The following is a 14,178-nucleotide window of genomic DNA, read 5'->3' as shown; positions in this document are numbered from 1 at the left end:
TTAAAATGATGTTTCAAGAAGCTCATAAATTTAGAAAATGTTTATAATACAATGTGAAGTGAATAAATCTGGATGCAATACTGTGATTATACAGTAAGATGACATTTAATAAAACAAAACAAAATAAAAACTGTACTTTAATAAAACTAAGAAAACACATTAATATTAATAGTGGCTGTCACTAGGCAGAGAAATGGTATGATTTTTATTTATTCTTCTTATGCTTATTCTTATACTTATTCTTCTTATACTTTCTAAATTTTCTATAGTGAATACATAGTTTATATAAAAAAATTTTTTTTCCAAAAAAAATGACCATCATCCTTTTATTTCAGCTGCAGGACAAGTGTCAAAGTTGGATAACAACTAGCAGCAACACAGAGTTAATGATGAGCATGTGGTACGTTAACTAAGAGTTAAAAAGATGTGTAAAGCTGAGGTAGAAAAATAGTTTGATTAAAAAATATACCATAATCACTACTGATAAAGTCAAAGCCCCCAAAATAATGGAAACTAATGTCCAAGGAAGACATTCATGCATTCTGGCAGTGAAATAAAAAGAAAGAGTCCCATTTGGGTTAAAAGACCACATGTGTAAGCAAAACAAAATAAAACTGTAAAACTGTATGTTAGGAAGGGGGAGGGATTTTCCATCTCTCACTTCAAGTCCTTAGAGGAGGGAACTTCTACCCTATATGTCTGATCATCTTTTCTCACCCCTTTCTGAAATGGACTCTTGCAGGAATAATTGCTAATCTGCTGGGTAAAAGCCAGGCATTCATTACGTCTTTCTGACTAGGGTCAGGAACACAGTGCTGCTACAGGTCAGTGCATACATTACGGAGGCCTCTTGCCTTAGTTGGCTCTTCATATCTCTTTCCATCATTCAGACTGAGCAGGGTCTGCCTCAGCAGTGCTAGCCAACCTTCTCTGCTTCTGACCGGATGGCTGACATGAACTGCCTCTCTCTGCAACTGGTTAGGTAAATGGGATCAAAGACACAGGGGACAGGACCAAGAACCATCACTTTAACCTCCTGGATTAAGTCATGCTCCCCAACTTAGCTCTTATCAGATATGTTCTACCTTGGTCACGCAGGTGGTACAGAATACCTACTTAACTACTGGTTTATAAATAAACCAGTACTATGATTCCTTCCCATTTTGCTATTGGCTGTGTGTGTGTGTGTGTGTGTGTCTGTCTGTCTGTCTCTCTGTTTATCAAAAGAAAGAAGAGATAAGGGGAACTGAAGTCCATCTTGTGCCTCTAATAACTGTACAAACTAACAATAGTAATAATATGATTGAAGATGTGGCAACATGAAAAGAAAGTGGCATATAATAGAAACAATTTAAAATAATCTTCATTTACAGATATACCATATGAGTACCTAAGACATATGTACATAAAACTCATTTTCACACACCTTTAAATTATAAAAGTTTACCATTTTAGAAATAAATATACCATTTTAAAATGATAATCATAATACTTTTAAAGTACTATGACATCCTTCCTAATTTGGCGTCAAGTCCCAATGTGCCTCTGCATCTTTAATCCTTAAGGTTGACACAATGTTAAATAATAGTAGATCCAGGACCAACACTCATCAACTTAAATAAATATCTCTAGGTGCAACCACCTAGCTAGTTTGTGAATTTTCTTACTAAGTCCATAATTATGAACAGTTTTCACAAAGATATACTTATGAATACAGTATCACAGCCAGAAAACTACCAGTCAGGTACCAACTGTTGTTATATACATTATAATTATTTAGAGTGACCCAAGGGGAAAAAATAATTCTGATTACCTGGGCTTTTCCGGTACATCAGAAGGATTACTGCAAAATGGTTCCTGGTAAACAGTTTCTGAAAGGTCATGATCCAACAACGTTGCCATAATTTCTTCCCTACTTGGTGGTGACATAAGTGGTTTCAGAACGTGAGCAGTTCGAGGGGTGAAGCTGCCATTTTTAGATTGTGAGGGAGAGCTGGTAGACCTCGGTGAACTGTCAGGAGTTGGTGTCAATATGTCATTGTTTCTTGAAACATACAATTCTAAATCTTCAGAGGCCGCATCCACAAGTTCACCATCAGGTGAGGATAGTATTGTAGTAAAAGAGGTACTGACTGAGTCAAGAGACTGTCCTGTGTCTTTTCTGGTATGACCTTGAATCCAGTCTGAATTGCCTGGCTGTGAGAGACTAAGAAACACTTCTTTGCTTACTGAACTCCTATTCAACCTGGATTTTTCATTTAGACAGTCCTCTGCTTGCTGGACACAGAAAGAATCCATGATTGAATTAGACCGAGTTGTTAGAGGCTGAAAGCTATTTTTCCACTGGTTGTGGCAATGATTCTCATTGCTATCTATGGATGATTTCTCAAATAGTTCAGGGCTCAGAGTACCAGATCTAATCCATGAGGTTGAGTCTGAGGCATGATGTTTGTCTGCATCACACTTCTGGTTATCATGACTTAAAAACTCAGTTTTTTCTATAGTTTGTCCTGGGAAAAGATCCTGAACTGCATCACTTAGGAACTTCTGAGGCAAATTCTGATCAGCTGGGACAAACTGACTTCCAGAATAAAAGCTACAAAATCCAGTTTGACCTATTGTATTAATATCAAAATTATAATTATGTTCAGGAGACAAGCTATCTTCAAGTGAATAACAACTTTCAAAACCTGGATCTGAAAAAAAGATGGGACTATCATCTGATAGCGAGTTATCCAACTGGCCAGAGTTTTGTAAATTTAGAGAGTCTACTTTAAGCAGTTTGGGAATTTTTTCTTTAGGTTTTGTACTTCTGGGAGTTCGAGGTTTTCTTGGAGATGTGACTGATCGTGTTCGTTTAATTGTTTTGTTATGTTCAAGGGAACCAGAAATATTTTTGTTTGGTTGATGTTTATTAGATAATGGGTCTTGCATGATATTTGCATTTTGTGCTTTCTGCTGTCTTTTCTGTAACAGTTCTTTTAGAACTGCCAGTCCAGACTGTCCCTCACCAAATCCTGAAGGTGTTGACACATTTCGATTTTTACACTGAGAAAGTGCTTTGGTTTGTGAAATTGCTTCTGACAATGACCTTTGTTTTACCCTTTCAGGTTTAAAATTTGACATATCTAAAATAAAGCCCCTTTGTTTTTGCTCCCATGCTATTTGTTTGATTGGACTTCTTAAGGAAGTTACAAAGCAATTATTAGGCATCTGACTTTCCTCTGAAGCTGCATTTCCTGGAGAACAAGTTTCATTGTGCTTTGACTGTTCTGCCATGCACACAATCTGCTGCTGACTGTCTTTGCAATGCCAAAAATTAGGGGCATACGCCTGATCTGGCTTTGATCCTAGGGAATTATGATAGTCATTTAAATTTCTGATAGACGACAAATAGTTTTTTTGTATATTTGCATTCTCTTCTGTTTTTGGAGACATTATACCCGAAGCCATCTGTGTATTCTGTGCTACCTGAGACAAATGGTTGGAAAGGTCAAATATGTTTTTTTGAATCAAGGTTGATTCCTTTAGAGTAAACATAGCACTTTGATTATGAGACCTTTGAACATTAATTTTTGAGATTCCAGGTCCCAAAGAACTACAAACAACTGATGAATGCAAATCATCTCGTGAACTGGGGAATGTTGGCAAATCCACAGGCTTCTTGCTTTCTAAGAAAGAAGCAAAGCAGCCAGATAAATTCTGTTGTGCATGAATTCCAGTGGGTCGGGGAGCAGAAAGGGGATGATCTATAGCAGAGCCCATTAGGGACACATCTTTCTGTTTAAATAGTAGTTGAGAACCTCCAGAACCATTTGAAGTCTCAGACACATTCTGATGTTTCAGCACAAACTTAACTTCAGCACCAGACTGAGATTTTATTTTTTCATCTTTAAGTGTTATGTGCTTTCTTGGCGTACCTTTCTCACTTGTTTTTTGTTTCTGTTTTGCTCTTGGTTTCTTTTTTCCATCATCTACTCGTTTATTTGTCTGATTTCGTTTGTTCCTTTTCTTAGTAACTATAGAGGGATTAACAAGCTTTGTTTTTGATTTCTTAACCTGCGCTCTTGCTCGACTATTTTTTTCTATACGGGAATTAACAGTCTTGCTATTGTATGCATTAGGACCCTTAAAAAGCGTTGCTTCTTTATCTGCAGCAGCCATAATTTCTTCAGCTCTTGGATCTGTGGGAGACCAGCAGCGAGGTGGAGAAGAATTTATGGGACTTGTGCTTCTCTCAGAAAGAAAACCTAATTTAGACATGACATCACTATAATTCAAGTCACAGTCTTCGGTTTCAGCATTGTAAGACGGTGAGGGAGGAGAAAGAACAGCATGTGACCGTTTTTTCCTGAAAGACAGAGTTCTCTTAACATTTTCACTATTTGTCCTTTGTTGCTTACCAGGTTTTTTCTTAGCAGACTTATGTTTTGCTTTTCTTCTGTGACTTTTCTTTGGTGTTAGTGGATAAATGGGATATTTGGTTGCAGGGGAGTCAGGAACTTTTGGCCAAAAATCCTTCAAAGGTGCAAGCTTTTTATATAGTTCCATTTTTTCCTCTGTTAATATTACTTGTTTTTCTTTAGAGTCTATTTTTCCTAGCTTCACAAGCATATTTTTTCTCCCTCTAAATCTATTAATAATAATATACTTTATGATGACAGGGGGCAGCTTTTTAGACATTTTTCTTCGTTTTCGAGATTTGAGAGTTCCATCTAAACTTCCACCAATTTCCATGGGATGAGGTAGACTAATTTTTGAGTTGTGTGTTACTAAACTTGACTCACTATCTTCAGTCTCATAATTTACCTTGCGTTTGGCTCTAAGTGTGTATTTATTTCCATACAATCCAAAGGACTGCTCAGTTTCTAAGGTTCCATCTCCAAAGTGACAGTCTATAAAACTGTCTGTAGGTGTTTTATTTTCAAAAGCTCCACGGGTGACTTTAATTAAATCACTGGCCAATACATTATCCTTCTCAGGATTACTATTACAAGTATTATTTTGCATACAATTATCTTTTGTGGATCCAGTCTCACTAGTTTTGGTAGAAGTCTCTTGATGTCCTACAAGTTTCTTTTTATTTATTTTTAACCGAGACTGTTTATTGCCAGGTTGTAGTTTATATGTGACAGGAGAGAGCTTCTGTGGTCTACTGAGACAGTTAGAAAGAACAACACTGGGAAAAAACATGTAATGTGCTGCTTGCTGGCTGAGGCTTGGCTTTTCTGTTTTATGTTCTTGAAATTCTTCATATCTAATTTTAAGTTTATTCAGTCCACTTTCATCAGCAATGCTATCAAGAGAATGCACCATAGTTCTATTCTCCCCTGAGCATGACAGCAATTCACAATTTTCGGTTAATGATGAAGGGAATAAACTATTCAGAGCTGTGCTGTTTCCTTTTTCATTTCCTTCAGACGACAATTTATTTTTTGAATGACTTAAGTCAGAAAAGTTGCAAGAATTTTTGCCCAAAGTACTTTCGCAAGTGTGACGGTTCATATGCACAAAAGGGGCATCCTTATCAATTTTTCTAATGTTTGTATACTTTCTACTTGGTACTTGTCTTGTACCAGATGGAATATCTTCTTCATAATCAAAAATACTACTTTCACAGGAAGATACTGGAAGGATATCTTTCTTACTACTTTCCTTATGAGAGTTTTCTGAATGGACAGTACTGCTTAGAGATCCAGGGTATTTCATAGAGTAAGTGCTTTCATTTGTAAAAGAAGCAACTGAACAATCTAGATCTTTTTCTATGTTGTTTGGCTGTGAAAAGTCTTCAATTAAATCTTCCTTGTTCAAAACATGGGAAGAAAGGGCACTTGTGTGTTTACACTGAAAGGTAATCTTAGCAGAAGATGGGGGTTCTAACGTAGCAGCATCTTTGTGAAAGATGGAAGGTTTTATTGATAGCTTGCTTGTTGCAATCACAGAAGAGTGGGTTCTAGAATTTTCGTTGTTCAATGGATTGTCTGAAATAGGGGAAAAAAATTTATTTCACTTCCACTCTTTTAATTTTTAAAATATTTTCCCATACCATGGTACTATCACTATGAAAGAAATTATGTGAAATTAAGTTTGTGTTTAAAATGGTTATCTCAACAAAAAGGTCACTCCTATCATTAGGAAAATAACTCAATATAAATAATCAAGAGTTAGTTACATTTGATAATTAGTCATCATTTTAAACACATATTCCTTTGATCAGAAATAGATTATATTAATATTCAGTGCCTCTGGGGGAAATAAGGCAAAAGTACTGTCACCTTAAAGATTTTTCAAAAAATAATAGGCTTCTTTGTATCATCACTTCAAATAAGCTACATATACTTCTTACAGTTTCTTATGCTACTTAAATGTTAACATGATAAACTGATTAAAGTTTGTGACGCTTTAAATCAGCAACTTTTTTTTGTTTGTTTTTTTGTTTTGTTTTTTGTGAGGAAGATCAGCCCTGAGCTAACATCCATGCTAATCCTCCTCTTTTTGCTGAGGAAGACCAGCTCTGAGCTAACATCTATTGCCAATTCTCCTCCTTTTATTCCCCAAAGCCCCAGTAGATAGTTGTATGTCATAGCTGCACATCCTTCTAGCTGCCGTATGTGGGATGTGGCCTCAGCATGGCCGGAGAAGCGGTGCGTCGGTGCGCGCCCCGGATCCGAACCCGGGCCGCCAGTAGCGGAGCATGCTCACTTAACTGCTAAGCCAGGGAGCCGGCCCTAAATTAGCAATCAACAAACATTATCCTTTCAGAAATGAGAAAGAATCATACATCTACATTCTTTCAAAAGAAAAAGTCCTGGAGAAGAACAAAACACAACAGTATTGTTATAGCCTTAGTCAATTATATAGGAAGTGTGATTACAGTTTCAAAATCAAATATATTTTTAGCCCCTAAATAATGAAATGCTCACAGTAGACTGGTTTACTTACCACTATTTTCATCTGCAGTTCCATCTAACTGAGGTATAGAAAGATTGGCTAGAAGCAAACTGTTATTACTCCATTCCATTTCTTCATCTGAAGATGAATCATCTTCTTCGGTTGAGCTTCTATGGGTATTTCTGCACAGTGATCTAGAGAATATTAAGACTCACTAATCATACTCATGATTATTAGAAAAAAAGCATATAACTTGCTTAATTTGATGCTGCAATAGTAAAACTGAATAAAAAAGATCTGAAAATTCTAACTTTAAAGAGAAAAGCAGATTGACTTTGCTTTACTATCATGTCCTACAAAAAGTTGTTGTAAACAGACTTGGTAATCCCTTTCATGTGAGCCAGAAGACCCCATCATTCCTGTATTTAAAGCTCCACAATATCCTGGATTACCATATCTAATCCTGTTCTTCCTTGTATCCTCCCCTTCATCCTATCATTAGATATACATACATAACAGCTTGGGTGAGAACTTGGTAATACCTAAAAAGGTAGCATCCTGGCATATTTTAAGAAGTCTCCATAAATATACAATCACTACACTATGAATTGGAAAAAAACAAACAAAATGGTGGGCTGGGGGTATTCAGGTCGGGGCTGAAAGAGAAATAACAGGGATCAGAGTGGGGCTAGGAAGTAGGAAAGGTGTTGAGTCAGTCCCAGCAGTGGCTATAAAGCAGAGTTACTGAGGGATGCAGATGGACTGTCAAGTCCAGATGGATACTCTAAGTTCCATCTCATATTGATTTAAATTTTTCATTAGATCCTAGCCTGATACTTTCCTGTCTATCTGGATGGGCAAACTTACTTTCTACCCATACCTAATTTTTTCTTTCTCTTGTCTCAAAAATTTGAAAATATCCCTTTATTATACATGGAACAGTTTTTCCATTAAGACTTTCCCAAATCACAATTTGTCCTAAAATCACTCTCTTAAAAGCTGAAAGAGTTATTAGAGGTCATCTAGTCCAACTTTCTACTCAGTGCAAAAACCTTATTTTTAACAGGCTCGACACAATCTCTGCTTTTATATTCTCAGTATAAACGGCTTGCTGTCTCACACAGTAATCTTTGTCATTGTTAATGGCTCTAATTGCTAGTAATTTTCTTCCTATATTACACAAAAATCTTCCTTTCCAACTTTCATACATTATTCCTGCTTTTGTTCTGTGTAGACATATGCAGCAGGCCTATGCCATTTTCCACATGACAACCTTTAAAATATCTGAAGACATTTATCATTTGTCCCATAATTCCTCTCTAATTAGAGCAAACGTGATCTATTTTTTTCTACTGTTCTTTAAAAGTGACAGTGTTACCGTTCCTTATAGTTTTCTTCCTCTTCTTTCCCTTTCCTTTACTTTCTCAGTATTCTTAAAACATGGTACTCAGGGCAGAATATAACATCCAATATACAAGTAGAGAATTAAATGACTCCTTTTCTAGATACTATACTTATATTATTCAACCTCTTTCTAATTAACATTTATGAAATGTTTAGATTTGTTTTTCCAAGGTTAACCTGGGCATAGTTTTCAAAGAATTGGTCCAGTCAATGAACACACAAGCATTAATTAATCATGGGATAAACCATGCCTACTATTTTAAACAGCCTAACACTGCTGGTAACAAGGAGATTGTGACTTGATAAGAATTTTATATATTTGAATATGTACCTACTTAATACAGGTATAAAAGTATAAATAGATAAACAGGGTATAATCTAAGAAACTGTAGAAGAAATGCTAATGATACTTTGAAGGAAAAAGCAAAGGGTGAATACCAAAATAAAACAATGAGAGAACAATGAACAAAGAAAAACAAATGGAATAAGAAAAAGTGAAATGCCACAAGACCAAACAAAAATATCAAACAGCCAACAAACTTTGCTAAAATAGAAAAGAAGCAATCCAATTACAGCAAGACTTAAATACATGAAATAAATACTATAATTATTTTATTAATAAAATCCAACATCTGTTAGAATGATCAATGTTACCCCAGGTACAATAATTAGACTCATTATTTTGGCAACCATACAACACTACAGACTTACCGTGCTCTTAATAAAGTAAAATCCATGGCTTTCCCACAGAAACTGTTAAGCCCAGAATGAACTGAAGGTCTACCTAGTCTATGTTTGTGAAGCTGACTCTGAACCTAAACATATCACTCTATACTTTATTAGGCACCACCTATTTAGTTTCAAGATATTTTTGAGTCTATATTCTGTTATCCAATGAGTTACCAATCTCCATTATTTGTGACAATCTCAATCCAATCTAGCATGATACTTGGCACATAGCAAGCAAGCATTTAAGTGGTTTTGGAATGTAAAATTATGTAAGTTCTCTGTGAACTCACCTAATCTGTCACTACTGCAGTGTATTCTCCTTATCCACTAGGATGTTATGTAACACTCTGTTAAATGCCTGGCTGAAATTAAGACTCAATACAGTAATTAGATTCCCTTAAGTAACCATATTTAAAAAGGATATAAAAATAGTAGAGCATGATTTGAACTCATAAAGAGTCCTGATATTCTCTGCTTCCCTTTCTAAATGCCCACAAAGTGTTTATTTAATAAAATCATAATTATCACCCCTATTATAGGAGAGTAGGACTGGAAGCAAGGAGACTAGTCAAAAAGTGAATCATAGTATTCTAGATAAATGGTAATGAAGGCCTAAACTAGGATATTACCTTGGGAAGGAGGGGGATAGAAAGATGGAACAGAGGCTATGGAGAAAAGTTGACTGATAGGCTTAACAACAAACAGATAGGGATGTAAAGGAAGGCAAGGCAAATATAACACTGAAGTTGCAAACTTCCAGAAGTTGGGGGGAAAGTGGTGTCACTACAGGAAAAAGGAACAGAGATACAAGAACAAAGCCATTTCATAGCACTCTCTATTATCACTTAGGATTGCCTATGCTCCAAAAGAGGTTGATGTGGTTGAGGCATTTCCCAACAAGATATGATATCATGAAAAGATTTATAAAGTTTCTACAAAAAAATTGACAAAACAATTTATAGAATAGCTACAAAGAAATTTTATGTCCTTCACTTGACTTCTTTTTTTAAAATAGATTAGGAAATATCATCAAAAGGCATTTTATGACACGGTTGAGGGTAAAATCTATCAAGAAATCAAACATTGATTTTGTCTGGACCATATGAAATTCGGTCTTCAAAGGTCAAGGAGCTGAGTCTTCAAATGATTTATCACTGTGACAGCAAAGGGGACTGAGTACATGAAACTAGGAAGAAAGTATGAAACAATATTTTGCAGTTTTGAAATTTCCTACTCACAGAATGAAAATGGACTTCTTTGTAGGAGCATTCTGTGAAAATACAGAGGAGAAGCTTCTGATGTATACCCAGATAACAGGAGAAGGGATCAGAAATTTTATTTTTTATATCAGGTAGTGCTGAGAAACTAGAGAAATATTACATACATGTTATATATAATATGTATGTAAATATAATATATGGATTAACCTCTTTCACCTTTCAATAATGGCTTTGGGGGTGAAAACTTCTAACATAGACTTTAGAAGTTTTAGTACTGCCTACAGAAGTTTAAAGGAGAGGCATACTCAGTGTTTTAGGCTCAGAGGCCTAATTTTTTCTACACACAGAGCGTAAGCTTAGGAGCAGACTCAAACCAGTCAAGCTCACAAGAGACTGATATATAAAACCACAATGCCATCTTATTCATTTACCTTGAGAAATGAACCAGAATACCAGTGTCTGCTTCTGGGACTCTTCTATTTATTTATTTTTAATATTGAATTCCTTCAGTCTAATCAGACCTAGAAGCCATCCTCATCTTCAAAGCTGACTATAATTGTTGCTCCGACTCTTCACGGTTTAACTCGCAGAGGGCATTCTTTTTCCCCAAGTTCTGAGATGAGGAGGCACTTCTATTTTGCCCCATTTATTACCCACACATATTAATACTACATATATAAATGGATGATTTCTAAACATTAGCTTTATGGGGGAAGGCGGAATTGGAGGAAGGTGGTCAAAAGGTACAAACTTCCAGTTATAAGATAAATAAGTACTATGGATGTAGTGTACAATATGATGACTACAGTTACCACTACTATATGATATATAGGAAAGTTCTTAAGAGAGTAAATCCTACGAGTTCTCACTACAAGGAGCAAAGTTTTTCTTCCTTCCCTCCCCCAATTTTTTTTCCCCATTTCTTTTTACTGTTTCTACATGAGATGATGGATGTTAACTAAACTTACTGCGGTAATCATTTCACAATATATATGTCAGCTTTTATGCTGTACACCTGAAACTCATATCAGTCAATTATAGCTCAATAAAACTGGAAAAAAAAGTAAATAAAAGTTAGGTTTAATTTTTTTTAATGTAGCAAAATTTCATTTTGCTTGGAATATGAAATTATGCCACAAGAAAAACAAAACACTACTTAAAAGGGATTTAAAAGAAGTAAATTTAGTTTATAAAATATTTTATATTATGAATAATAGTAAGAAATAATTTCTGATTAAAGAAGAACAGTGATAATGACCAAAGGACGTTATTAAAGTAACTGAAATAACTAAAAAGTTACCTCTTTTTGGCACAATGTTCTTCAATATTGCTGTCCCATCTCTGAGACATCACCAAACTAAGCTCCATTTCTTCTTTTTCAATCTGTGGTTCATTTTCTTCATCATCACTATTTTGGAGATTTTTAGTGTTTCCAAAGGAATGACATGGTGTTGGCATCCTATTTCTTTTCCCCTGATATCCATCATTTTCCAAACCAGCAAGAAGATGTACCAGAGCCTCATCAGGACTACTGTCCACTATAAAACAAATGTAGCATCACCAACAAATAACTTAAGTTTTCTAAATAATTCAACAATTCAGATCAATTATAAAACAATGACAAAAAAACAGATGCTGGCACATGCTGAAAGAATACAGCTGGTGCAAAGACTTAGTGTTGATGTAGCTCTTCCATCAAAGTGCGTTCCTTGGACCATCGGCATCAGAATGATTTTCTGTCCTTATTAAAAAGAAGATCCCGAGACCTCATTCCATATTTGCTGAATCAGAATTTCTGGGGTAGGGCCCAGGAACTTGCATTTTAACAAGCTGCCCAAGCTCTTACTGCAAAATTAAGCTTGAGAAGCACTAAACCAAATGTGGTCACAAATGTTCAAAATAAACAGAAAATATGCAATAAATATACGAAAATGCTAAGAAAGTGCCTTAAAAACAATACATGTCCCTCACTTAAGCTTTATTTAGCTCACAGGATAGTCAAACGAAAATTGTTGAAAAACACAAGAGAGCTTTAAAAGTGGTTAACAAAATTACTTAAAAAACCTTGAAGACCACAATGTGATACCACTGTATCTCATACAGCAGGGATGCTAAAATCAAGACAGATGATAACAAGTGTTGACAAGGGTGTAAAGAAATTGGAACCCTCACACATTGCTAGTCAGATTGTAAAATGGTGCAGCCACTTTGGAAAAAAGTTTGGCAGTTATTCAAAATGTTAAACACAGAGTGACGATATGACCCAGCAATTCCACTCCTAGGTATATACCCAAGAGAACTGAAAATATATGTCCAAACAAAAACCTATACATGAATAATCACAGCATTATTCATAATAGCCAAAAAAGTGAAAACAACCCAAATATCCATCAACTGGAGAGTGGATAAATGAAATATGTTATATCCATATGATGGAATATTATTCAGCAGTAAAAAGGAGTGAAGTACTGATATGTGCTACAACATGAATGAACACTGAAAACATGCTAAGTGAAAAAATCCAGAAACAAAAGGTTTTATGATTCCATTTATATGAAATGCCCCAAATTGGTAAATCCAGCAAAAACAGAAAACAGATTAGTGGTTGCCAGAGGCTGAGAGGAGGGAAGAATAGGTAGTGACTGCTAATGGGTAACGGGGTTTCTTTTTGAGGTGATAAAAATGTCCTGGAACTAAATAGAGGTAATGGTTGCTTAACTCCATGAATATGCTAAAAATCACTGAAATGTACACATTAGAAGGTGAATTTTATAGTATGTGAATTATATCTCAATAAAAGCTATTATTAAAAAAAAAAAAGACCACAAAGATGCAGGTTTGCTCTAATCTAGGTACACAACCTTTTTCTCTGTAAAATGAGATAATGCATTCACCATTCACTAAAATATCAAGTTTCAGGTTTTCTTTGTAGACATTAAAGAAGTTGGTTCAATTGTGCTACCAAATATAAGGCAAAAATCCATTTCTTAAACCTAGAATTGCAGTTTGTTTTATTTTTCCTGCCTCATACTTAAAAAAACGATTAATATTAGCAAATGAATTATACACATTTGACTCTCAGATCTTTGACTAACACTGAGATTGCATTTTTGCAACCTTAGGCCAGGTGGAATATCTGCTGATGATATATATTTGCCTAATGTAATGAAATTTGATATATGATATTTGCCTAATGTAATGAAATAAGGATATGCCTCGCTTCCTCTCTTTTTCAGTTCCTTAATTTTCTCTATGTTCTTCTCTTTTAACTGTTTATTTTTTATAACTAGAATGTAATTTAGGTGTATATATATGTGTATATATATATATGTATTTATTCACTCGGAGAAAATCGAACATTTCAGATTATAAACTTCGAATTAATTTTTAAATGTGGTCTTTGGGTCATTTCTTTCTGCATATACCATTCATTAAAAAAAAAAAAAGTTTCTTACTCCTGTCTATAGTGTTCTTGAAATTGTGTACAATACTTTTGGTAGTATTCCTAGTCAGTCAATTTGTATTCCATTCAAATGAAAATGTAGACAACAGAGAGAAGCTAGCATCACATCTGATGCTCTATCTCATTTGATACAATATGAAAAAACAGAAAATGAGCAAGGAAAGAAACATAAAATCACTATACCAAGCAAAACAAGAGGCATGAAGTTCAATGATATCTCACTTTTTGCAATGAAATTTTAAATAAATTTCTGAAAAATGTCAGTAATTAGACTAAATTATTGAAATGAAATCTAGCAAATGGCTTATTATGCTCATGAAAATGCAAAGACACTCAAATAACTGTCACGTTCTAGGCTAGCCAAAAATTAATGGCTTGAAAGGAACTGTCCAGGGAAATTTCTGATACTCACCAAGAAAGAATCAATTATGACATTTTATTAATGTACTTAACTTTAGAGAATTTTAATTC

At 34.9% G+C, this 14,178-nt stretch overlaps 1 protein-coding gene across 5 annotated transcripts in view; it reads right to left on the bottom strand.

The window, feature by feature from the left end:
• Positions 1-14,178, bottom strand: part of REV3L (REV3 like, DNA directed polymerase zeta catalytic subunit) — a 166,303-nt gene that overhangs the window by 71,549 nt on the left and 80,576 nt on the right. For all 5 annotated transcript variants that reach the window (XM_058566444.1, XM_058566445.1, XM_058566447.1 and 2 more), the window contains exons 11-13: positions 11,545-11,782; positions 6,943-7,085; positions 1,814-5,981 (exon numbers count right to left, since the gene is read on the bottom strand). In XM_058566444.1, the coding sequence (XP_058422427.1) occupies positions 1,814-5,981; positions 6,943-7,085; positions 11,545-11,782 (4,549 nt within the window). The remainder of the gene's footprint in view (positions 1-1,813; positions 5,982-6,942; positions 7,086-11,544; positions 11,783-14,178) is intronic.

The sequence above is a fragment of the Diceros bicornis genome, chromosome 23 (assembly GCF_020826845.1).
Source record: "Diceros bicornis minor isolate mBicDic1 chromosome 23, mDicBic1.mat.cur, whole genome shotgun sequence".
In the NCBI taxonomy this organism is placed as follows: Eukaryota; Metazoa; Chordata; class Mammalia; order Perissodactyla; family Rhinocerotidae; genus Diceros; species Diceros bicornis.
This window is presented reverse-complemented; position numbering and strand designations above follow the sequence as displayed.